The sequence below is a fragment of the Colletotrichum gloeosporioides genome (assembly GCF_011800055.1).
Source record: "Colletotrichum gloeosporioides strain Lc1 chromosome Unknown consensus_47, whole genome shotgun sequence".
Taxonomy (NCBI): domain Eukaryota; kingdom Fungi; phylum Ascomycota; class Sordariomycetes; order Glomerellales; family Glomerellaceae; genus Colletotrichum; species Colletotrichum gloeosporioides.
The window spans coordinates 455882-481844 of NW_025544692.1; the positions used below are offsets into that span (position 1 = coordinate 455882).

Genomic DNA, 25963 nt, shown 5'->3' on the forward strand with positions numbered 1-25963 from the left:
ACGTTGATGCAAAATGTCACAGTTATATGGTAAGTGTCGCCAAATCGAGAGGCGAATGCGTTAGGCGCGCGATACCATGCGATGCAGTCTGCATCACGAACGTGGCCCAGCATTAGATGCTGCAGATGAGGCTGGCGAGCAAAGTTTTCAGCCAACCATGCATCGCCGTTTTGACTCCCACGGACAGGATCTCCAACGACATGGCCTCATTATCGCGGCCATGCGGTGAAGGGCCAGACTCCGCTCTCCCAGCATCATCGGACCTCACACCAGAAGAGGGGTAGTTGAGGCGAGAGAAAGACGTATCTTGCGGTACTTTGACAGCCCCAAGTTGACGATGTCGAGGAGGAATCACTCTGAAAAGACAACAAGACAGAGAGAGGCTCAAGGCAAGGCAAACACTCTCGTCGTCAATGTTTCATGCAACCAAAGGGCGGTGGATGCGATCGGCCGAATCTGTATGCAAACCCTGGTGACATCTGAAGGGCAACCAAGCAACGGCTCCAACGCGAACTGCGCTAAAATGTCACTGGGTGGAGCCCCTGGGAGAAATCTGCATGAGTTCCGAGCTCCCGGCGACCTTCGTCAACAGGGATTCTCGCACCAGAGAAAAAAATCGGCCAGGAAAGGTGCCTTGACGCGTCTGGCGACGAACCGGCCGTCGAGCGGTGAGGGCGGTCGTGGTGGTGGTCGACGAGGTGGTTGCGATTGTCTGTCCGTTGTCGCCATCCATCCATCCAATCCATCCATTTGCTGCCCAATGTCGACCTTCCATCTCGTTTAGACCCTGCTTGAAAAACTCATGGTTCAGGTAGTTGGCCAGCCATCTGGTGGGCCGTATCCTCGGCGATTCCCAGGCTCTGAATGGGCATTTCGACTCTTCGAGAGACTCACGGACGGCCAATATTGATTGTTCAACCGCCAACCAGTGGATCCTGATGGTCGTCGGGTCGAACCGACCAGCCAGAACGCAGAGTACATATAGATGCGCAGCCAGTCCTCAGGCTCGGGTCTGTTTTTATGTTCCTCTCCGTCTGATTCATATCAATCCGTTGTTGGTCCCGATACGATACCCACGAGCACTGCATTCCTGGCTGCTCCATCGTTGCTTTGGCGGCTTCTCTTTTCCTTGAAGCGTTGGCCCATTTTCAGTTTTGTTTTGCATTTTTTCCTGTTCAAGTTCCGGCCTTCGATACCCTTGCCCAAAATGTCTCCAGCGCTTTTCGACACCAGGAGGAGCAACTCCGTCTCCCAAGAAACCACCACCGAGCGCCGCAAGTCCAACGGCTTTCTGTTCCTGAACAACAGATTCAAGAGGTACGTCCTGATGATATATATCTATTTTCTTCGTTTCATATCCACGCGTCTTACTGCGTGTCTTTTCCCCTCCTCTCCTCCCCTCCCCTCCCCCGCCTCATTCTTCAAGACAATGGATGCAGTTGTCTTGGGACACGCAAAAAGCGGCCTTCTTCACCGCTCTTCATGCTCCTCTTCGCTGCCCCTGGTCAAGTTGCCAGCATGTGCTCGCTACCCCTGGCTCTACGCTGGACCCTTCGCCCCGCCGTGACAGGCCCCGGCTTGGATGGGCGGGCGCCGCGGCTTCAAAGACTCCCCACCAAACACCACCAAACGGAGCGTGCCTTGTGGTTTTCCAACGGCCAACGCTTCGTTTCGGATTTCGGGCCTGTCGAGTTGTCGGGTCCTGCATGTTTGACGTGTCTCTGCCCACGATATCCCAACTCCCATCGTCATCGACACCTAATGTCGCCACCTCCAATCAGCTTCCCTTCCATGTCTCTTACACGGGTGTTCGTAGTCCGCCAACACCACCCGGGGGCGACGCGCCCGACTCCTTTGGCCGCTATCGTGACTGGCCCGATGTCCATCATGCCTCCACGACAGACCCTCAAGGAGGGCGTCCCCTTTCTCCCCTCGCGAGACACCCCATCATAAGAGTGATGCCTCGACGGCCATCAGTCCCTCCCAGAGTCTCTTCCCTTCGGTAGCCAGCGTCCTTTTGCTTCGCCCTCATTTTCCATGCCTCCTCTACCATTCTGCCTCCCCCACTTCTCCATTGCGAAGAAGCACCTAAACCGGCCCAAGTTATTACGGTTGTCTCATACCAGGATGACTCAGAGTCTTTGTGTCTAACATCTTGTAACAGAGCTGCCACCACAAAGACCACCAACGAGAACGCCACCTCCACCCCCCCGACGCCCACTTTCGGCCCGGTCAAGGATGGAGCCAACGGCAACGGCAATGGCTTTTTCAAGCGCACCGACTCTTCGCGGAGTATCCCGTCTCTGGCTCAGGTTGGCAACGACGAAGCTCCCGCCCAGCGACCCATGACCGCCATGCCTGGCCGTGAGAAGCCCTTCCTTGAGAGCAACAAGGAGCCCGTGAACGGCGAGAAGAAGGAAACCAACGGCGCCTCCGAGGTCGATCCCAAGGAGGAGCCCAAGCCTGCTGCTGCGCCTGCGCCGGAGACAAACGGCAACGGTGCCGAGCCTGCTTCCGCGGCTGATCACCTCAAGGTTGAGAGCACCGCCGACGCCCACCCCACCGAGGACGAGGGTGAGTCATCCTCTGACGAGGAGGAAGAGGAGGACAAGAACGATGCCGAGGCCCAGGAGTCTCAGGGTGCTCAGCTTGCTACCCGTGCCGTCGTCGTTCCCGCCCGTGTCCCTACTCCTGAGGGCGACAGGAAGATCTCGTATCACGAGGATACCGACCTTCACATCAAGGTCCGCGATGCCAGCGGTGTTCCCACCGTGTTCTCCGTCCGCGCCGCGGCTCTCGCCACCGCCTCGCGCGTCTTCAGGGATCAGCTCGCGGGCAACACCGAGGGCATCATCGAGCTCAACTCTGCTGCCGACACCACCAGCGGCCTCGACACCCTCTTCTCGATCGCCCACTTCAAGTTCCACCAGCTCCCCACCAGGCCCAACGTCGACGTCCTCTACGACCTTGCCCTGGCCTCCGACAAGTACGCCGCCACGCATCTGCTGGTGCCCTTCATGAAGGACTGGATCGTCTCCCTGAACCGCCACGTCCTCATGGCCGGCGCCCGCAACGACGAGGACAAGACCCTCGTTCTCAGCTGGGTCTTTGGCGAGGCTCGCTGGTTCAGCCGCGTCCTCTCCAAGGCTGCCTATAAGTCCCGCCTGGGTCCTGACGGCACCCTCCAGGACTCCAAGGGCCGCCCCTGGAAGGAGCAGCCCATCTCCGAGGAGGTCATCGCCATGCTGACCGCCACCCGCGCCGAGGCCATCGACAAGATCATCAAGGCCGTCAGCAACCCCGTCCACCGCCTGCTCAACCCCTCCTGCTACCCCGGCGAGGAGATCCGCTACTGCCACGCCGGCACCGACGACGGCACCGTGGAGGACTGCGAGCAGCTCCTACTCGGATCGGCCATTATGGGCCTGACCAAGGCGAGACTCTGGCCCGCTCCCGAGCCCGCCAAGATCAAGGTCAGCGCCGTCGAGCTCGCGAGAGCCTACGGCGAGGTCCGCATCCGTCGCTACCAGACCCCCGGCCTGCGCTTCAGGGACAGCCAGCCCGACGGCGCGCCCGTCGAGGACCTCCACGCCAAGTGCGGCTTCGCCCACCGCGAGGCGCTCGAGAAAATTCTGAATACGCCAGCCAAGGTCGGCTCCGGAGTCGTCAGCCAGCTGATCACCCGGGCCAAGAAGTCCGGCGCGTTCGGCGAGGATCTCTTCTCCGACCTGAAGGAGTATGTGCAGGATGACGGCGTTGCTGTTGAGGGCGAGGACCTGAAGACGGACCCCGTCCACTACAAGCAGGTCCGTGACAGGACCAACGGCGTACTTGGCAGCAAGGTTCCGGCTGATGGTAAGCTTTCTCCCGCCGAACAAGCTCTCGCAGCGTAGTATCCGTTCTAACAGCGCTTAGATGATGACGAGGAGGATGACGAGGATACCTCCAGCTCCGACAGCGATGATGAGTAAACGATGATTAGAATGCTGGGTTTACGGATGTTAAGCGTTATGGAAATGTGTTTCGTTTGTTCGTGATGGTTTATGGCTTGCAATGTTCTCGTTTGTATATGATGGCTCTCAACATGATTCATTATGATCAATACCCTTAGATTGTCTCTAGATCTTATATCATCTGTTGCATGATCATGACACCGTGTTCACTCCGCTCTTGACCATTGACGTGACGGGTGAGCCGGGATCTTGGTGATCCCTGAACGTTTCGTGTGCAACTCGACGCGAAGGCATCTTGAGATCATTATCACTCCGTCCCGGCAAGTTGAAAATCACATTTCTTCCCTAGACGTAATTTTGAAAGTGTCCAAATCACCTCCTGCTTTGCCATTTCTGCATATTCAAAAACACATACGTCTATGAGGGAGATGAAATCTTACGCATTACTTGACGGAAACTGAGCATGATACCAATTCGCCATTCCCCTGCTCCTCACGATATCCTGTCGCGAACGCAATCATTGCCGCATCTGCCACCTGCTGACATTTTGTCGTCTTGGCTTATCCTTTTACCGCTTATTTCCCTCGAGTGAAGAAACGAGTGAAGCGAATAGGGAAGCTTCCGGAAAAATGTCCCTCAGCACATGCACGTCATCAGATCACACGATGCCCTCAAAGTTACGCGCAAGATTGCACATGAACACCAAAGCAGGTTCGCTCGCGATTTTCGTCACATGATGACCGGTCCCACGAGTCTGCCCCTCCAGTTCAATAAGCCATACGTTCTCACGATCAACACGTAGGAGTTCGTGCCTTTCCGTCAAGCCCACGATGCGGATGGGGCGTGATGGACAAAGCGAGGCATTGCAGCATGCGTTCGTCGGCGATTTCAAAGCACAGTCCCCGACCCCTGTGATCCTCGTGACGATGATGGAGACAGAGACCCTCCCTTTTCCTGAACCATCCTGAATCATCACGAACATTCACGACCTCTCTTACCGCAACTTGGTTTGAACGGTGAGCAGCCTGCGGGCTGCCTACCCGGCTTGGTACGCTCCAATTCGACTCCATCGCCTCTTTCGGCAACTGAATAGATACAATCACTATTCAACATCTGAAGGTGAGGATCGTGCGGGGCAAGCAGAGTGAAGCTATAACTGAACAGTCCACCAATCCCGACGCAAACTCCACAGCCCTGCACATTGGCTTGGGCTTGTGGCCTGGGTGGGCGGGTGGACTCTTCCCCTCCCCAGATCCATTTGCAGACCCATACAATTGGCGGAATCGTTGCTCATTTGCTGATGATGCTCTCCGCGTCGAACCTCAGAGGACACACGTGTACTCGCATCAAGACCGTGTTAGTCCAATAAGAGACACCCGGAGTCGCGTGAAGTTACAAAGTACATTGAACTTGGCCTCAGTGAGCAATCCGGCGGGAACGTTCTGCCACGTATGGTCTTCGTTTGGACTATTGCCTTTTGTACCAACGTTTCTGAAGCGTCTCGCCTTGCAGGTGTGATTGTATTGTAGTGTTCTAGAGTGCCTACTCCATAATCTTGTGCTGGTGTTTTCCTATCAACACGTCCTCTCTGAGGATGGAGGCAGGGGAGGCCTCAATCTGAATATGCAGCTAGGGTCTTGCCAATGGAAGGAAACTTCCGGTGAGAATCATCTGTGGTTACCGATTCTAGCCTCGATGTGTTGTGAGTTAACCGTGTGTTTTCACAGTAATGCTTGTTCAAGCTGGCAATGGCACTCTGACTGAATCATGCGCTTACAGAACCCCGCGCGGCTATTATCGAGTTCAAGACCACTCTGATTGCTTTATCGTCCCACGGAAGGACACGACAGCATGAAGATTTCGTGGAGTACGTTTCGTTTGCAGATTCGGTAGAGGTATCGGGCACCGGTGTTACTTTTACATCGATACACTCTTCTGTCCAACCGCTCGCATTTCGCCTCTTCGCCTCATTCCTCATGTCCACGCAAACATATCCCAAACGTTCTAGACGTGCTTTTAGGCTGTTAAGTATGTACATACCAAGCCTAGACTCTGCATGAAGTCAGTTTAAATGTAACGTATGGAGGCTCGCGAAAGGTTGAACGTGGATTAGTTTACGCCAAGGGTGAATAAAGGGTCGTTTTGTGATCCGTAGATAAAATTGTGCCGAATAATAATGAGAAATACCAGCAGCAATATGATCGTTTGAGGTGAAAGTCAGGATGGCAGGTGGGCAGAAAAGAGGTGCCGCCACGGGGAATTTAATTACAATTTCCGGACATTTTGCAACTCTCACGAGCAGACGTTCACGGTGTTTTGCTTTTGGTACGTCACCAGGCATACTCCGTACATGCACATACAATGCATGCAGCCTACGGGTTGTCACACAGCAACACTACTCGACCGCCTCATTTTCTGACTGGACGGACGAAAAGGGGCCGCTGCAGGCCTGCATAATCCTCCCGGTCATCCAGCCACGACAGCCGCAGCAAACACGCCTCAGCGTGAAATGCGGGCGATTCGTTTTCAGCAGGTCGATAACTGCGCGATTGAGCCTCAGGTGCGTGGCAGATGCAGATTGTTCCATTTCGCTCCAAGTTTACTCAGCAACACACACTTTCCGCATAGACCTTCTAGATCCAGTGTCATATGAACAACAGCATGCAAGGAGTCGAAGAAGGGGTTCTAGATGGGATTCTGGTGATACTCGAGCGCAGTACGTCCGTATGCATGTCGTCGGACCCGGGAAGATGGAAGTCGCGCTTCCTTGTTATCATCAAGGATACCCAGAGTACGCACGAACAGTCGGTCTCCACCACAAACCCCTCCTAGAACATCTAGACTCGAACGCGGGATGGAGGAGACACGGCGCATCCGACAGGGCATGCGTACCGCCACTTGGGTCTCATAGCCGGCCAATGAAGCAAAACTGGTGGATCGATACCTGTCGAAGAGGAAAGGCGGGATGCGAAAGCCACCGTCTATTCCCGAGCATCGATCTGATAAGCCGGGCCTCAGGATACAGTCAGACCAGCGGATGGCGAGAGTCATTCTGTTGCTCCCATATTGGCAGTCATCAGCAGACAAAGACAATGAAAGTTTCCGATTTGGCCGGCAAGAAGCTTTTCATGAATCATGAAATACACACACTTTCCCTTCATCTCGTCGACACAAACCAAGGCGAAGGAGAGCAGCAGACTGGCCGGGGTCCATGGCTCGGCCCGCACAACAGACGAATCAACAGACACCACGTCCAAGTCCAGACCCCCCGGTCGCCTCCGGGAGCTTGCAGGTTGCAGTGAAATGGCCGCCAACGTCCAATGCCGTGCGATCTTCCAGACGGATCCTTGTCCATTTCGTCCCAACTGTCCCAACCTGGCCCGAGCAAAGCAAAGAGAACGATGCCCAACCCACTATCGCAACACGCCATGCGCACAAAAACTGGGAAAAAATAGAATCAGGCCTGTCGAATTCAATCCCGCCCGTTTGCCTTGTGAAATTGACTGGCTGGTAAGCCTGGTTCCCCCAAATTCCTGACTCATCTTAGCGCAGAGGAACCTGGGTGATTCGCTTTCCTTTTCCCTTGTGGCCCGTTCAACCCCTGCAAAATAGGGCTTCCGGCGCGTTTGGCCCTCGAAAGAGGAAGCCAAAACAGAGACAAACGGCTGTAGACAGTCGTTGCTGAAGAGATGACTCTGAAAAGTGGAAAGCAGGAGGCAGAGCAAGAATTGCAACAAACAGCGGCTTAGCAAAGCCAAAAGATAGGCTGCTGCGCTGGGAGAAGAAGAGACGGTCCTGCAACAGGAGACTTACACATGTTCCCGGTTCGCCACTTGGGAGATATTGTACAGTTGTATCCGGAGCTCGACTCTCTTGATTGCCCAGGCTTAGTTGCCCAAACCCTTGGTTGGCCCCCCCTGGCCTCCCGCATTTTGGGCCCCCGGCAGGGCGGGACGTGAAAATGGGTACCAGACTGGGGCCCGATAGTCGATGGGGGCGGTCCTAGAACCCTGGAAAGTGTGGTTTGCTCCTCCTGACAGCCAGACTGCCCAATCAGCCCAAGGTATCCTTGCTCGGGGTCGAGCAAGTGACGACGTTGCGTTTGCAGTTTGGACGCCGTCTTGTGTCCCGGATGTACGCTGGGCTTTCCCGTCAAACGGCTCGCGAACAGAACCGTGGAGGCACAAGTCGGGCCCGCCCTGGACCACGCCTCACCCCTGGGCGTTGGCCCGGAGGGCTTGTCCATGCCGTGTCTCGAAAGCTCGAGGGCTCCCCGAGGTTGGTCGGTGTATGTGCCCTATTGGACGGGGCTAAGCGCGTTGGGGCTGGCCACGGATGAAGGCGGGCAGTGTCGAATATCATTTCTGCCGGTTGGGCTGGTGTTGTACGTAGATCGCCCTCCCTGCCTCTCCCCTTTTCTTCCCTCCCACAACAACACTCTCTGGATACTTCGACAAAAACGACTTGCCTGCTGCATCCAGACTCTCACCCGATCTCATCATTCTTCTGATTGTAGATCCGCAGACCCGATATGCAACTTTACCCCTCATCAACTTACCGATACACTTTCAATGTCACCCGCAGATTCCACCAGCCCCAGATCAGACGTCCAGCTTGGCACATAACTTGAGAAAACCACAGAGCTATTATAACTTATCCTACCAGAGCCTCCGCTCCTGAACAAACTCCACCCATCATCTTCATTCATCACCAACTCCCATGGCGCCAACTCGTGACGCCGTGCCCAACAAGGGCCGTCCGGGCATCGCCCGCTTCGGCAAGCAAAGACGGCCCTCAGTCTCCGTGCCAGATGGCACATCTATTGAGATGATTGATATGTCTCACGCCAACATCTCCGACGTCTCACTCGTCGACCACTCTTCAGACAACAGGTCCGACCTGAGCACCAGCACATCCGGAAGCTGGAGACGCAAGACCCCCAGCGGCAAGCCTCTCCTGTTCAAGCCCCCTTCCCTCCGCTTCCGGGGTCGCCCTGAGATTGAACGACCATGGAGACGTTCCAACGACCAATCTTACCTATCCGGTGATGAGAGTCACGACTCTGATAACGAGTCAAAGTACAGCTTCGACACTCAGTCTACCATCACCAACGCAACCAGTGTAGCCTCCTCCGACGAGGACTACTACCCCCCAAAGACCGACACGACCACTACCGCTCGCCCCAGGCCTTCCATCACCTTTGCCCCTCTCCCTCAATCCATCTCTCAAGAGAAGCAAGTCGTGAAGAGAGCCTCAGCACCCGTTGCCCCCGCCAAGCCAGCAAAGCTAAGGGGAGCTCGCATTGACATTGCCGCCCCTGTGAAGAAGACCCTGCACATTGAGATCAAGGCACCCCCTGCCCCTGCCGCCCTTCCCGCCCCCCCTTCTGTTCCACGCATCACTCATGAAGAGCTTCGCGAGCGTGAGAGAGTTGAGGAGGACCTCCTCAAGGAGATCTCACGCATGAGAGATGAGACCAAGAGCCTTCTCGGCAGACAGTCCGCCACCGACAGGAGACTAGAGGATGCCCTTGACCGACTTGACATACTTCACTCCGATAAGGAGAGGGCAGAGAGACAGCGCAATGAGGCTCTTGAAAGCCTGAAGACACTATCTGCCGACAAGGGCATGATCGAAAAGCTGCACAGGGATGAGCAAAAGCTCAACGACAGAATTACACGAGACCTGACCAGAATTACTAGCGACTTGGAGGTGCAACTTCAGCTTCTCGATGACGCCAACAACCTCCTTCACGAACATGAAATGAACCTCGAGGGAGTTAGGAAGGAGCGGGATGAGCTCCGCGACGTCGCGGCTGAGTTGGAGGCCAAATCAACCGAGCTTGAAGCCAAGACAAGCGAACTTGGATCCAAGTCAAACGAGCTCGCCGCCAGGTTCACTGAGCTCGAGTCCAAGTCCAGCGAGCTCGAACAGACTCTCGCCTCTGAGAGAGACGCCAAGAACGAGATCTCATCCAAGTACGCCACTCTCGAGAATGACTTCGCCGAGCAGAAGAAGGAGAGAGAGCATTTCGAAGCTCGCTGCTCCAACCTCGAGAAGGATCTTGGTGACCTCGGCGCGGTTACCAAGGAGACCGAGCGCGCTCTCATTGAGAGAATCGCTGCCGCTGAGTTGACCAGGGACGCCCTCAGGATTCGCGTCGCCAGCCTTGAGACCGACCTTATCAAGAGGGGCACTGAACTCGGCGACGTCACTTCTGAGCGCGACCTCCTGCGCATGGAGCTCGACAGGTACAAGCCTCAAGTCGACTCGCTTCTCAAGGAGAACGGAGGCCTCACCGAGGCCAACAAGAACCTTCAGACTCGCATCGACGAACTCGATGAGCAGAAGAAGGGACTCGAAGCCAGCGTCGAGCAGCTCGAGACCGAGAAGAAGGGTATCCAGGAGCGCTTTGACGCCATTGAGGTTGAGAAGCAAGAGATCGTGGTCAGGTTCACCGAGCTTGAGACCGCCAACACCGATCTCCAGACCCGCTTCGAGAGTCTTGAGATCACCAAGGGTGAGCTCGAGATTGGCAAGGCAGAGCTTGATACCCGAGTCAAGGACCTCGAGGGTGTGCAGGCCAAGTATGACAAGCTTCAGACGCGCATCGATACCATGAAGGAGCGCAACGCCACGCTGAAGGAGCAGGTTCAGGGCCTCCTCAGTGACCAGGATGACCACACCTCTCAAATCCTCCGTCTTTGGGATGAACGAGTTGGTCTTCAGTCAGAGATTGGGTCTCTCAAGGACGAAAACGCTTCCCTAGCCGGAGAGAATGCATCACTGATTGACGAGAACGCTTCCCTGGCCGGGGAGAACGCTTCGCTGATTGACGAAAATGCCTCATTGAAGGACGAAAATGAGTCCGTCACCAGCGAGCTCCGCCGCGCAGAGTCTCTCATGGGCTCTGCTGCCCCATCTATTGCCCCTTCAGTCATTTCCGAGAGCGATGCTGGCAGCGATGCCGGTACCGTCAAGGCCGATGATGATGCTGCCACCGCGCCACCTGCCTCCGAGGATGCGCCACCGGCGCCGCCTGTTGAGGAGGTCATCATTGTCGAAGAAGAGGTCAAGGACGACGCCAAGTCTGTGGCTCCGTCTCAGGTGGACAAGGCGATGCCCGAGGTTGAAGCCGAGCCCGTTCCCGCCCCGGCACCGGAGGCCGAGGCCGAGCCGGCTGCTGAGAAAGCCGAGTCCGTGGCCTCCTCTGCCCCCGAACCCGCCGTCATGGAGGAGCTCCGTCAGAACATTGCCGAACTCCAGACGCGCAACGACCAGCTTCAAGAAGAGACAGTCAAGCTTGGCTCCCTCACCGCCGAGAGAGACGAGCTCGCCGCCCGCGTCGCCAACCTCGAGCCCCTCACCACTGAGAGAGATGAGCTTGCTGCCCGCGTTGCCAATCTCGAGCCCCAAAGAGAAGGCTTGAACGCTCGCATCGCCGAGCTTGAGCCGGAGGCCAACCAAGCTCCTGTGCTCCGCCAAGAGAACCTGTCGCTGACGGCCCAGCTTGGCGCGGTCAACGCTCAGCTCGACGGCCTTCGCGCAACATACGAGGCTACCGTGGCCGAGGTTGTCGGCCTGCAGCAGCAGATTAAGTCTCTGCGCGGACGCGTCGCCTCGCCGTCCGGAGAGACCAAGAAGTCATCTTCGCGCACCAAGACAAAGGACAACGACAAGAAGAAGGAGCAGCTTGTCGTTATCCGTGATCCCAACGAACGTGGCAGGATGTAAGTTATTTTCCCCTCTCTTCTTTTGAAGAATGCCTGGACATGATGCTAACTTTCATCTTCAGTCAAGTCATTCGCCGAAGCGACTTGCGCGCGATGCGATCCTCGTCCCAGTCGGAGGGCGACAAGAGCGATTAAACCAGTCGCAAACAATTATATCATCAGGTATATGGTGCAAGGATATACACATATGTAGTGATAGGGGCTTACGGTAGCTGTATGGCGACGATTGAATGATTATGGTAGCGTTTCCTTTGTTTCTTTTCATTTGTTCGGTAGCAACATGGGGCAATATTGGCCACCATCATGAGTTCTTTCATTCACATATTTCCTTTGTCACGGCTGGGTAGGGGAATGGAACGGATCGGAACGGACTAGACATGTAACGGATTGCATGGACGGACTTGGGTCAGATGGGTGCTCTCGGGAGCGCATAAAAACATGCATCGTGTAGATTTCGTGTGCCGTGTAGCAAATAGTTCTAGATAGCGTCAGCTCCTGTTGTAATTCCTATTACCATCTAATCAACTGTTTGCCTCCGTCGCGCCTCGACCTCTCCTTCGGAAACCTCGGGCTTGGTCTAGGCCACTTGAAGAGGCGAATCTCGTTTGACAACGTGAGCAGCCACCGAGTGGCTTGCCTCTTACCCGGATTAGTGAGCGCCGTGGCTTTTGTCGATTTGAGTGAGCGCAAGCCAGGGGCAAACTCGAACCAATCGACATGATCGGTCTTGTGGTGCGGGAACTAAGCCGCTCGCGTGGCCGCCAGTGGAAGTTGAAACCCAATAGTTCGCGACGTGTGGCGGATCAAAGCTCTCCTTATCTTTCAGGAGTTAATCTCCCAGAGCTCCCATGGGCCGACAACCACTCGTTCATTAGATCAACCACAACCGGGCCACTTTGTTGAGACCGTGGATGGAGAGATCTGCCCCCGCCTCAAACGAGCCAAGCTTTCTCACCCGTCTGTCCCGGCTAACCAACACCTCGCCGGTAGCGCCATCTCATCGTCCGCATCGGGTAGCGCAATGTAAAACCGACTCCTTGGGAATTGCGTGAATACCCTCAGCAGCGTTGAATCCGGAGGCGTCCCATAGTCTTGGCACCCGGGATGATAGTCGAATCGACGATGGCATTCTGTAAAAGCTGTCTTCGGACGGTTCCCGCCCCAACAAAGCCCAGTGTATGATATCAGGAAATCCCCAGAATCCGGGCTGCCTCCAGGTAATGTCTCCAGGTGGACGGACTCGGCATTCAGGTCGTTTGCGGATTCCTGTCTGGGCTGCCATGCAACTGCCCCTCAACGAGCTAGCATTCCCATGCTCCGCCCCAGGAACCAAGAAGTTGAAGAATTGAAAAAAACACCCCGATTGGACGGCGAGATGTCTCAGTGACGGATATGGTTTGGCTTGTGGCTGCAAGCAACAACGACACATTCCTATATGGGCCTATGATACGAGAACGGGCTCTGTCTCGGTCAACCCGCTAGGAACGTAGCGTAATCCCACTGATCCACGAGTCTAATTCATGGCGTTTTGTCCAAGTATATGAGGGGAGAGTCTCTCGCACCCCGTCATCATGTTTCCTTTCCTCTTCAGCGCATTCAACTCATCCGACTCACTCACTTCCAACCGAACAGTCAATCCACTCGTTGTCGATCAACCGTCTCTCACTTGAACAGCCTTCAACCCTTCAACTCAAGTCCCCCGACAATCTCTCCAACGTTCAAAATGAAGTTCTCCGCCGCCACCATCCTCGCCGTTGCCAGCCTCGTTGCTGCTCAGCTCGACGGTATCCCCTCGTGTGCCGTCACTTGCTTGAACAACGCCGTCACTGCTAGCGGCAAGTGCCAGGCCGGCGACGTTGCCTGCTTGTGCAGCCCTGCCAACTACCAGGCCATCGTCGCCGCCGGTACCCCCTGCGTCCTCGCCTCTTGCGGTGCCGAGGTCGCTGCCAGTAGGTCTTCCCGAGTAATCTCTCGTGTTAAGGAGTGATGCTGACTATTGCTCTAGACCAGGTTCTGCCTGCCGCTGGCAAGATCTGCGCCGCCGTTGCTGGCGGTGGCGGCCCTGCCTCCTCTGCCGCCGCCGTCCCTGCCGTCTCTTCTGCCGTTGCCTCCGTCTCCTCCGCTGTCGTCGCCTCCGTCTCGAGCCGCGTCGCTTCCGTCGCTTCCAGCAGAGCCGCCTCCATCACCAGCAGAGTCTCTCAGGCTAGCGCCTCCGCTACCGGCACCAGGACCGTTGTCGTTACCAGCGCCGTCACCAGCCGCAACGGCACCTCCACCGCCACCTCCACCGTCGCTCCCGTCACTGTCAACGGTGCCAACGTCCAGGGCCCCGTTGGTGTCCTCGCCATGCTGGCTGTTGGTGCCCTTGCCGCTCTGTAAGCAGTTCATGGCCGCAACATGTCATTCGCCTCTTGAGGGCGCGGCTTAGAAGCACTTTAATGTGCTTAAGCTCAGTATGGTGTAGCTGGAGTAAAAGCATGGTAATTGGGATCTAGAGGAGGATAGATAGAAACCTTAATAATCAATCATCACTTGATATCTCGGGGCTTTGTGTCAACGTGATAGTGCAAGAATGATGTATCTTGATGTCGCTAGCGAGTACTTGAATGCGCTATCCGGACCCCCCTATCCTCCGAAGCCCATGATGATGTGCTCAATCGATCTCTGAACTCCCTGATTGTATTTGCATGCCAATTGTGCCCCCTGCACACTTCCAATCTCGCTCAATTCTTGTCGTTGGTTTACTTGTCTTCCCGCAAGGGCAAGTCGTTACCCTAGCCACTGATCTTCTGGGCGATGCAGGCTCATGGTGCCTCTTGTCTGGACTTAGCCTGCGCTTCCTCATTGGTGATGCCAGGTGTGTCCTTCTTATAATGCGCATTGATCAGGTGAAGCCTGACTGTGTCGTTCCTGGAGAAGCTTTTGTTGCAATGCACACACACGAGGGTGTGAGGTCTTCCGGACGGTCTGCGTGAGGTGCTCTGATGTGTGGTGGTGCGTGTGTTGGCATTGCTACTCGGATCTGCGTTGGCCCCTCTTTCGTTCCCAGTAGTAGAAGTCTGATTTATGAGATTCTCCGCCTGGCTGGATGGGCCGGAGGTGACGATGTTGGATGGTGAATTGCGTGGACCGTCTGGCAGGGGAGTTCTGAGTTGTCTGAGAGCATTTTTCAGCGCCTCGTCGTGAAGGACAGCGGGACCAATGTTGGCTGGGGCGAGGTCTCTCGCACGAACGACGCGGCCATCAGGAAGCAAGATAACAGCGCTGAAGATGTTAGCTCTAGTCAATAAAGATTTTGATTGAGTCAAATACCCTTTGAAAGGATCCGCCATTGTGAGTCTGGCCGTGTTGAGTCTTTGGTGTTGAATGGACTGCAAGTGAGGTTGGTGAAGGATTGAAGGAGAAGGTTGAGAAAGAAGTGAGAAAGGCGCTGAAGAAGTGAGAAAAGCACTGAAGAAGTGAGCAACGAAATAAAGAAGTGGGAAAGGAAATAAGGAAGTGAGAAAGGAAATAAGGAAGTGAAAAGTTTTTAAGCAGGTTCTGTGTGCGCGCAGAAGGAAGGACCGTTTCAAGGAGGGAGCACCTGCCTCAACCTGTGAAGCTATTATATTTTGGCTACTGAGCTTTTGTCAGTGGGGAGAGTGAAAGGTGGGAGATTCATGTGAAACATAGTTGGGAGAGATGGCCAGATATGAAATTCATCTAGATTCTCATTGCGAAAGAGCCGTTTTCTGCTTAGTAGGTAGGTAAATCTGGGAATCAGATATTTTAGGAAAGCTGTAACATGAGACATAAGGCAGAGCATCTCCCACAAGTCTGTAAGTAACATTCAATGGTTACAAATTCATTTGAGTTTCACTTAGCTGACATCCAGATCAGACATACCGTCCCCAACGCTTCCTATCTTCATTGGCCCCTACAAGATGTTTCTCCCAAGGTGAAGCTGGCCTGATATGGACATAAAGTGAAGTCTTGACTTATGTGTGAGGAGTGGCTATTGAACATGTCTCAACACGCGGTTGGATGGCCGTGATTGTTCGTGGATCAGCCAAAGGCATGGCGGAACAGTGAACAACCGTTTCTGATATTGGAAACTTGGGTCAAGCAGCAAGTTTGAGAAGCACTTGGGGTGTCTTTCTTTCAAGAATGAAGACGCGCAGTCAATACAATACACTTCTTGATTTTAATTACATGTAAGTACTCGATCGCAGTGTGATCTTCCTCTTCTTGTTCATCTTATGTGGTCTTTTCGCATCACCCACATTGCCCATGTTGTCTGATTTATTTTCCTGGATTTCTTGTCGCAAAGCTTGTTCAAGATCACCAGACACCTAGACCTCAGGCTCACCAAGACAACGACTCGGCGCAGTGTCGTTGCTGGGGGAGACGCGTGCATGCAAGGTACGTACCTGAACACTCCAACGCGTCATCGCCATTCCCCCGGATGCATTTTCCATCATCCAAGACTTCATCCCCTCACCATCATCCGGCAGACGGGCCATCAAAATCCATGTTGGGCGACACTTCCAACATGCCGTCGAAACCCCGGCTGGGAGCACAGCTAGTTCGCTGTAGTCACCAATCATTTACCGCGCGAGCAGGGGTTGTAGCTTGGGGTAAGGGGTAAGCGATGCTGATACGGCGGACCCCGCAGCTTCGTGCGACGCGCAGTTCGATCGAGCTCACCTCCGACCCTTGCGATAGCTATGCGAACAGCCTGCGGAGAAGCGTCGGCCTTGACTCGGTTTCAACGCCGTGTTGCAATCTACAAGGCCTCTGATAGCTGATCTGCCCGTTCGTCGGAGACAGCTATCAGGGGTCGAAGGATGTGCCCATTGGTCAATCAGAGCTAGCTCTGAGCTTCGAGGTCCCGAAAACTTCCCATGATCGTACCGAGGATCTTCGCGTCTTGGCCTTATTTCTATGGGTATAAAAGCCATAGTGGCAGAATATTCGTTGGGAGTTACGTGCCAGACAAGTCAATCTTTCTTTTGCTGAGCAGCCTTTTGACCTTCCCACTTCACGCCCATCATGCATCTTCCGCTGCTCTCTGGAGCTGTCCTGGGTCTCATCGCCCCTACCCTCGCGATCCCCGTCCAAGACAGCCCTCGCCAGCGTCTTCTGGACGGAAAGGGCCTCCCTTCTAAATACCGGTCGAGTGCGCCTCCTTACACGCCCGGTCACAAGGACAAGTACGACGGTCCTATTGACTCTGTCGGAGACGAGCTTGACCCCTTGCCCTACCGCAATGGACTCGGTGCTTCGGTCCTTGGACCATGGAACCAGGCTCGCTCCAGACAAAACCCAGATCTCGTTCGACCTCCCAGCACCGACCACGGCAATCTGGCCAACATGCGCTGGAGCTTCGCTGACTCCCACATTCGCATTGAGGTTCGCATCCTATGTTGCGGTATGCTACTTGCGCGATTTGTACAGCACTGACATACACCCTAGGAAGGCGGTTGGACCCGACAGACTACGGTTCGCGAGCTATCCACGAGTGTCGAATTGGCCGGCGTCAACATGCGGTTGGACGAGGGCGTGATCCGTGAGCTTCACTGGCACAAGGAGGCCGAGTGGGCCTACGTTCTCGATGGCAGTGTTCGTGTCACCGCGATCGACTACGAGGGAGGCAATTTCATCGATGATTTGAACAAGGGTGATCTTTGGTAAGAAGCAGCCAACAAAAAATGTCCAGTCTGCTTGACAGGAACACAACTGACCATAGCTTCCCAGGTACTTCCCATCCGGTGTTCCTCACTCCCTTCAAGGTCTCGGCGAGAACGGCACCGAGTTCCTGTTGATTTTCGATGATGGAAGCTTTTCTGAGGAGTCTACTTTCATCCTGACGGACTGGCTTGGTACGACACCGTTCAACCCGATATTTGAGCAAATACTAACCGTACAAAAGCCCACACCCCTCGCTCCGTTATCTCCAAGAACTTCAACTTGGCCCCGGAAATTTTCGCTCACATTCCCGAGGGAGAAAAATACATTTTCCAGGGAACCACTCCTGGCTCGATTGGCCACGAGGCTCCCAACGGAAAGGGCGTCAAGAAGTCAAAGCACCAATTCACTCACAAAATGCTTGCTCAGGAACCCAAGAAGACGTCTGGTGGACAGGTCAGAATTACGGACTCGAACAACTTCCCGATTTCGAAAACCGTCGCCGCTGCACACGCTATCATTGAACCCGGTGCCCTCCGAGAAATGCACTGGCACCCTAACGCCGATGAATGGTCCTTCTTTATTAAGGGACGTGCCCGTGTTACGATTTTTGCTTCTGAAGGAAACGCGAGAACTTTTGATTATGTTCCCGGCGATGTCGGTATTGTCCCTAAGAACATGGGACACTTCGTCGAAAACATCGGCGACGAACCCCTCGAAATGCTCGAAATCTTCCGCGCCGACGAATTCAGAGACTTTTCGCTGTTCCAGTGGATGGGAGAGACACCTAAGAAGATGGTCATCGACCACCTCTTCGCCGAAGACCCCGAAAACGGCGAGAAATTCTGGGAAAAGGTCCGCAGCGCTGAGAAGGATGAGATCACTCTGCCTGATGCGCTGGAGAAGGAAACCGATGGCAGTCTGACCGACGAGCTTTGAGGGAGCACTGCCACAATGGAAGTCCGGAACCCGGGAAACATGACAGCTTGGCTTTGAAGCCTGTGCTTTGGAGTTTCGTTTCGTTATCGACGATGAAACATTTGCAGCAAAAAGTCATTGCAAAGTCTACAATAGTCGTTGATCGCCCAATAATACCATTTCATTATTCTTGGCAACTAGTCTATGATGCCCACAATCTCGGCCGCGCCGTTTTATTCCTTCCAGCCGAAACCAAGAATCCCATCCTTTTTTGCGTTTTCAGCCAAAGAGCAAGAGTCTCTAGAATCAACTCAACAAACTTCCGTCATGAGATGGGCATACTCGGGGTATCCGTGCTCTCTGGTGACTCTGGTCCCATCTTTCGTCCAAACGCAACGGGTTACTCAGTTGCCGCTGCCAAGCCTAGACTTTGTATCACCATTCAATCAGCCGCGCATAGATCGCCTCCTTCGCTTCTCGAACTAGAAGCAGAACACGTATACACTAGTGGTCTATCAACAATAACCCTCTGCCTGGCCAGTCAAGATCCCAAATACTCTTGCCGACAGGTCTCCGAAGGATACCCGTGGCAAATACTTGTTTGCCGTGCTTCGAATAGATCTAATCTAGGAGAAAGAGGGGTCATGTTCGTGATCACTACCTCGGTGTGGTTGAACAGGATTGCCATAGGCTGTCGCCCTTGCTGGGCTCCTTCACAACCCCCGCGACCCGCGGCCAGGCTCACCTTGCCAGGTTAATCACCCCTCGCGCCCATGTCCTTGGGGCTTATCACCGGAGAGGTGTGAGCAGGAGACGGAAAAGGCAGAAGGATCAAGAAGGTGGTGACTCTGTCAAGCAGGGAGGTGCAAGGACGAACCCCGCACGATGGGAGGGACGCCGCCGAAGGTGAACACCATCACCACCGGGCCAATAGTTCCGTTTCAGCGGGAACGGGGGATGCGCGCACCGGAGCTGACAAGAGCAAGCTGCACGGCCAGGCCCAGGCGAAAGGACGTCTTCGTCCAATCTTTTTCCGCAGCGGCAGAGGCGTGGGCGCTCTTGGATGGGTGAGAAGGATTCAAGGTTGCGCGGGCGATGGACACCCATTCCTATTCTTGGAAGTTGGAGATGGGAAGAGGGGTAAAAGGTGAATGGAACCGAGTGTGCTAAAAATGATGACAGCGGTTGGAGGATGTTTCTATGGATGGTTTAAGCAGCCAGCAGCAGTAGGCCAGCGACAAGACAAGCCCCTGGCAGAATTGAGAAAGCGAATGCCATCCCATCGAGGTTCGCATCCCACCCTCATTCGTCGTCGGTCTGCGCAAACATACGCTGCTATTACCGAGCAGCCAGTCAACGGCGGCCTTTTTACAACAGACGAGTGCTGCAAGAACCCTGGTCGGTGTGACCGCTGCATCTTGATCGAACAGACGTACCGTACTCCGTACACAGACAGTGGTAACATCCATGACTAGGGGATGGCGCATATGTAGAAACTCACGGCTCTTGTTGCTCCCCCATCCCATGGCCCACAACCCGTTCTCGCCGAATCGCCCTCGTTAATCGCAGGCGGGTAGACTGCCATTTTGTGCCATTTCCTACGTAGTAGCGCTGGCTCGATACTGCCCAACCCCGGTCGGCGCCGGACACGATCCCGGTCATCCATGGCCGGAACACGGCACCTGATTCGCGGGCTTGGCATGCCACCTTTTGCCGGGGAAATCAAAAGCTTGTCCCGTCGTATCGAAGACAAGGCCTCGCTCCACTGGACAGGGAACTTCGGGAGGGTGTGAAGAGCCCGGTGGAGACCGCTTCCCACCGGCACACGACATCGTGCCTCGTCATTGCGCTCGTTAAGACTGTTCCTCCAGCGAGCGAGCCAGGCCCCTTGCTAGCAACCGATGGCCGTGACGGGAGCGCTATTGGACGGGTATGTACCCCGCGTCTTGGCCCATAGTTACGCGGCGGGAGGGGACTTGGTAGTGAGAACGAACGACGTGGGATTGCGCCCGCGTCAGACTAACGTGCGGTACATGTACGGCGGGCGTCAAGGAGGGAGGTCAGTCAGTACTCAGCAGAAGAGGAAGAAGAAGGGCGAATAGGCAGGCTGCGAGCACGCTGCCGTTTTGGGATGGTTACAAAAGCACCTTTTTTCGCTGACCGACGTCAGGCAGGCCCCATATTGCAGCTTACTATCTGACCCTACCATGGAGACTTTGCCTTACATAGAAGCTCAACGGTGCATTTGCAGATGACGAACACCGGACCCAGTCTACGTGGGCTAAGGAGAGGACAAGACTGAGCCAAGTGGACGCTTGTCTTAGGACTGAGAGCCTGTTATCTCTTCTCGCCAATCCCGAAGAGGAAATTCGATATGGTAGCCGCCAAGAGCACCTTGGGAACCTATGCATGCAACCCAAGACCTACTACGCAGTATGGGGGTCATCCGAGGCGTCGAGAAAGAGCTTGGCTTGAAACAATTTGGGGACTTTGGGTTGCCAGCGAGCCCCTCGGCTTTTTTCTTCTATGGGACCTTCGCACCCTTCGTTCTCTCGTTCTCTCTCCGAGGGGGTCGCGCGGTGGCGGCCTTTGTCTGCGACACTACACTCGCACAGATTTGCGCTGTGCGACCGCCAAGACCGCCCATCGGTGCTTTGAAATTTGCAGAAACCACGAGGAAGCCAAGAGAATGGACTTGGCGGTTGTCTTAGCATTGCGGCTCTGGCACGCCAAGGATGGTGAATTCTGCCCATAGAGAGTTTAATGACTACAGATGCTTGGATGGACATTGGAATAAACATGGGATGCTCTAGGTTTCCTGGTCTTTGAACATGGCGAATGAGGGGGCACGGATGGCCATCTCAGCTGACGTGCTCTCTCCAACTACAACGTTCTCGCCCTGCTGCGCCGTAATCATGTGTGTGTGCTATGAACGTACCGTCGCATACCTAGTCTCGTAGGTAGTAGACGTGCTTCTCAATCAGCATCGAGTTCCCTTACTCCAAGTATGCCATCCAAAGACGTCCCTTCCTGGCCGCATGTGATCTGCGATCCCGTTTTGTTCGCCACGCCCTTGCTCTCCCGCTCTCTACAGCCGTCCGGTGGGCTGCTAGTTTCAAATTGAGTTGGATAGACATACTACCTACCGCATACCACTTTCAGTACTCGGGCCTTATTTTTGGAGAAGACGGTCTTGGAGTTGCAGCACTTGTCACCCTTCCCAGGGGCTAGCTTGTTGACTTGACTGGTCTTCGTTCGCGGCGCGACTCCGCGCGAGGGGGGCATTACCACCGCACGAATGCCCATCCAGCCAAACTCCCACCAATGTAGACTGCGCGACGCTCAAATGACCAAGCCGTGATGAACTGCATTAGACCCGGTCACGTCGGCAAGTGAGGGGATCCCGAATGTCGTCCGAAGGAGGGTACGGCAGTTTCCTATGTAGTCGACGGTGATGGTGGTTGTACAGCCAGCCTCCGTGATGTATGTCGTAGCTCTGCTGCTGTATCTGGGATTGCTTGGCTCACGCCTCCCAAGGCCCTGACCCCTCACCTCCCAACCCTCCTTCACGTCTGCATGAGCGTTCACTGTGCGGCAGCGCGGGCGACTTCATCCCAGGTTGAGGTCGCGTTTCCATGTGGTCTGTGTTGCAACGGGAGGGCTTGCGCAAGCGGGCAGCTGCAATGTGCGGATCAGATAGCAATGCATTCTCAAGCATAAAGAACACCTCCATCAGCATCACAGCGGGGCTGGATGGCTTGTTGTTATCTCTGGATTGTCAGAACATGAGTTGAAGAGGCCGGGAGTAGGGCCGACGACGATTGCACCATCATCTGTTATGAGAAGGATATAACCGTCTCAACTGTTTGAAACCAACCTGTCTGTTCTCGAACGACCAAAGCAAACAGCTCAGACACCTTCTTCTCTTTTTTCTTCTCTGCTCCCGTTTTGGCAGACCTTGTTGTCAAGATGTTCAATATCAAAGGAAAGGTCGAACATGCCCAGGACGAGTTCGTGACGGACGCCAGCATCAGCCGGGCCCGCGACTTTGTTGTCTCAGGGGCACCCAAGCTGCCTTCCGCCGCGGGCGTCTACCTCCTCGAAAAGGTCCCAATCGTCCAGTGGCTGCCGAAATACCAGCCCAAATGGCTCATCACGGACTTCATCGCCGGTCTGACCGTCGGTGTGATGCTCATTCCGCAATCCCTTGCATATGCCAAGATTGCAACCATTCCCATCGCCAACGGTCTGTACTCAAGTTGGCTCCCAGCTGCCTTTGCGGTGATTATGGGAACTTCAAAAGGTTAGTTCAGAGCAAACGGACGTGACAGCGTGTTTCATGGGAGATTTTCTGACTTTGCCAAATCTTCAGATCTCTCAACCGGTCCAACCTCCATTCTGGGTCTCCTGACTGCGGAAATCGTACACGACCTTAGCGAAGAAGGCTTTGACATCACCAAGATTGCCACATCCGTCTCCCTCTTTGTCGGAGTCTACTCCCTCATCATCGGTCTCTTCGGCCTCGGTTTCCTCCTCGACTACGTCTCCTTCCCAGTTCTCACAGGCTTCATCTCAGCCGCAGCTCTTGTCATCGCCTTTGGTCAGGTTGGCTCTCTCGTTGGGCTGTCCAACGTGCCGTCAGGAGTTTTCAACGTCATTGGCGACGTCTTGAAGCGTCTTCCTGACTGGGATGGACCGACCTGTGGCGTTGGTCTCGGAACTCTCGTCATCCTCATCGGTCTCGAGAAGGTCGGCAAGAAATGGGGCAAGAGACATTTTGCCATCAAGCTCCTCGCCAACTCCCGTGCCGTCATCGTGCTCGTCATCTTCACGCTCATCAGCTACCTCGTCAACCGCGGCCGCGACAAGGCTGACTACGCCTGGAAGGTCAGCCAGGTCAGCACCCACGGTATCGCAAGACCCCACGTGCCTGAGTCAAGTCTTGTTGCGAAGGTGGCGACGAGAGCCGTGGCGCCTCTTGTGGCCAGCACTCTCGAGCACTTGGCCGTTGGCAAGGCTTTCGGAAGGAAGAACAACTACCAGATCGACCAGAGCCAGGAGCTGAACTATCTTGGTGTCGTCAACATCGCCAACAGCTTCTTCAGCACGATGCCCGTCGGTGGCGCCATGTCCCGTACAGCCGTCGCGTCTGAATGCGGTGTCAAGAGTCCCCTCAACGGACTGTTCACGGCTGGCTTCATCCTTCTGACTCTTTATGTCCTCTCCCCGGCTCTGTACTGGCTTCCTTCCACGACCCTGTCTGCCATTATTGTAAGTTTTTCTCGGACCAACACAGACATCCGCAATACTGACAAAGCCCCCTTTTACAGATCATGGCCGTTGTCCATCTTTTCGGCCCCCTGTCCCTCTTCTACCGCTTCTGGCGCATTTCCTTTGCCGACTTCGTCGCCTCCATGATTTCCTTCTGGGTCACCATCTTCGTCAGTGCCGAGATCGGCATCGGTGTCGCGGTCGCCTGGTCTGTTGCGTGGACAATGCTGCGTTCGACATTCGTCAAGCCCGTCATCCACTCCAGCTCCAACGAAATCACCACTTCCATCCCGCAGCCCATCACCCGCATCACTGCCAGCGGCCCCCGTCGCGGCAGCGCTCCCGCCACGGGGACCCAGACCGAGAACACGGGCATCTCAATCCCCAGCGACACTATTGTCGTGGACTTCAACGACGCCGTGTTCTTCCCCAACGCCGAGCGCGCCAAGAACACGACCCTCACTGCGATCAAGCTGGTGTATCCCCGCGTCGAAAGCAGTCTCAGCCAGGACGACCGTGACAGGCATTGGAGCGTGGCGGCGGAGAAGCGGCTCGAGAGGCTGCGCGCGCAGAAGCAGGTCCGTCTCAAAGAGACACCGCTTGCCGTTGTCGTATGGGACTTCACGATGGTGCCCTTCATCGACACCTCTGGTATTCTGACGCTGAAGGAATTGAAGGACGAGATTCGCGTGCACTCCGGCAAGAGTGTGCAGATTCGTATGGTGGGCATGTCGGACAAGGTCCGCAACCGGTTCTGGAGAGCGAAGTGGAACTTGGTCGATTTGGAGGAGTGGCGAGAGGAGGACGCCGACCTGGTGTACCCGTCCATGGAGTCGGCGATCTGGGATCGTGACAGCGAGTCGGGTGCTGATGCCTCAAGCGAGAAGAAGGGATAAAATTCTGCGGCGGGAATACCGCGGTCGTTCGAGCAGAGGAAGGGCAATGAGCGATGATACGTATTTCCTAGCATGATGTTCAATAAGATACCTCTGTTTATTTCAACTGGCGAAGCGTCTTGTAAAACAACGCACGATTGAACGCTCGATCGATAATGTTCCAGTAGCTGGTGTGGATAAAATACTGAAAAGAACTATGGATTCCTCCAGCGCATCATTTCAGTGACGAACTACGTGTCCAGTATTTGATCAAAACACGCTTGTTCGCAAGGCTCTAGCCTGCGTCAATTTCCTTGATCTGCTTTCCGTGATGTTCGACATCTCTTATGAGGCCCCGTTGCTTGTCGATCATGAATCTTTGAACTTGATGCATGTGTTGGACGTCGACAGCGTCATTGCCTTCGAGGGTACGGTCAGGCGATAGGGAAATTAAGCCGGAATCCTTGAAATTGGTCAGTTTTGAGCAACGCAGAATACAGAAACAGGAGTACTCACCAAGCCGGAGGGAGACGCAAGGCGAGGTCGGCTCTCTGGCGTCGAGACTATCTGTTTCTTCACCCAGTCAGCAGGAGGAACCTACTGGTAAGTCACACTAGAAGTTCTCAAACGCAAATCTTGCCACACCCTGCATCCGTGATGTCGCCGCGCGTGCCTTCCAGTTCCCGATAAAGCGCACGAATCTCGAAGCCTTGGGAGCCGGCGAAGCCAATTCACCCAGGGCCCTCACCTGTCAGAGTTCTTGGTTCCCTGAGTGGGTATGACCACCGGACACATCCCAGACACACATTGAAGTGATTTGATCGAGACCGCCCCACAAGATCACCCCCCGAACGAGAGCATAGCGAATGACCTTCAGCTGGTTTAAGGTGCAACGAGACAAATGAACCATCCCGAGCCAGTGGCGGCTGAGGATCCCGACGCCATTGTCTGACAGGAGAGCGTCTCTGAAGGACGATGCCCCGACTCACAGTTGAGTGGTTGACCGAGCCAAATGGTCCTGGCAATGGAGCATGCTCCAGAGCGGTATCTCAGGCCAAACCTCTCGACGACAATCGAGTCTTAGGGCTCAAAGGTGGACAGGCAGGAAATGTGGAAAGAAGTGCAAGAAAAACGAGGCTGGGAATGGGCTTACCTAGCTGAAATCGCAGCCCAATATCTCCTCCAAGATCTCATCGGGTACATCATCGCCGGGCTCCTTGATCATCTTACACTGTCTGACTTCAGTTGAAGCCATGTTGTCGTGCTATTGCGAGAGGTCAGTGGGCTCGGATGAGCAATGTGAAGGGGACTGAGGGGTGCGTACGGCGGATGGAAGACTTTGGATATGGGGTAGCGGAAGTTGTAGGAAGAATGAAGAGTGGGAAAGACTGAGAGAGGCAAAGGTGGAAGAAGCAAGTAGGTGTCGGGAGAAGGGCGAGGGGAGAAGGGTTGAGATTGACCAGATCCCACGCACAAAAACGCAGACGAAAAAGAAAACAAAAGGTCAAGTTGAAAACGAAGGACCTCAAAAGTCCGAAGGTGAGAA

At 54.8% G+C, this 25963-nt stretch overlaps 6 protein-coding genes across 6 annotated transcripts; 5 read left to right on the plus strand and 1 right to left on the minus strand.

Moving 5' to 3' along the window:
- Positions 1–1207: 1207 nt before the first annotated feature.
- GCG54_00005852 (uncharacterized protein) lies at positions 1208–3971 on the plus strand (the record flags this gene model as incomplete). The annotated part of the gene is made up of 3 exons (XM_045405867.1): positions 1208–1317; positions 2165–3855; positions 3916–3971. 3 exons carry the CDS (start codon positions 1208–1210, stop codon positions 3969–3971), a joined length of 1857 nt encoding a protein of 618 aa, XP_045264265.1.
- Positions 3972–8672: 4701 nt separating this feature from the next.
- Positions 8673–11821, plus strand: GCG54_00005853 (uncharacterized protein; the record flags this gene model as incomplete). The annotated part of the gene is made up of 2 exons (XM_045405868.1): positions 8673–11683; positions 11749–11821. 2 exons carry the CDS (start codon positions 8673–8675, stop codon positions 11819–11821), a joined length of 3084 nt encoding a protein of 1027 aa, XP_045264266.1.
- Positions 11822–13409: 1588 nt separating this feature from the next.
- Positions 13410–14065, plus strand: GCG54_00005854 (uncharacterized protein; the record flags this gene model as incomplete). The annotated part of the gene is made up of 2 exons (XM_045405869.1): positions 13410–13635; positions 13692–14065. 2 exons carry the CDS (start codon positions 13410–13412, stop codon positions 14063–14065), a joined length of 600 nt encoding a protein of 199 aa, XP_045264267.1.
- Positions 14066–14490: 425 nt separating this feature from the next.
- On the minus strand, positions 14491–15018 carry GCG54_00005855 (uncharacterized protein; the record flags this gene model as incomplete). The annotated part of the gene is made up of 2 exons (XM_045405870.1): positions 14491–14950; positions 14999–15018. The coding sequence occupies 2 exons, from the start codon at positions 15016–15018 to the stop codon at positions 14491–14493; spliced, it is 480 nt and encodes a 159-aa protein (XP_045264268.1).
- A 1699-nt stretch (positions 15019–16717) lies between these two features.
- Positions 16718–18292, plus strand: GCG54_00005856 (Oxalate decarboxylase OxdC; the record flags this gene model as incomplete). Its single annotated transcript, XM_045405871.1, has 4 exons — positions 16718–17077; positions 17141–17355; positions 17423–17547; positions 17598–18292. The coding sequence occupies 4 exons, from the start codon at positions 16718–16720 to the stop codon at positions 18290–18292; spliced, it is 1395 nt and encodes a 464-aa protein (XP_045264269.1).
- A 3948-nt stretch (positions 18293–22240) lies between these two features.
- On the plus strand, positions 22241–24438 carry GCG54_00005857 (putative sulfate permease; the record flags this gene model as incomplete). The annotated part of the gene is made up of 3 exons (XM_045405872.1): positions 22241–22574; positions 22644–23542; positions 23602–24438. 3 exons carry the CDS (start codon positions 22241–22243, stop codon positions 24436–24438), a joined length of 2070 nt encoding a protein of 689 aa, XP_045264270.1.
- Positions 24439–25963: the final 1525 nt, after the last annotated feature.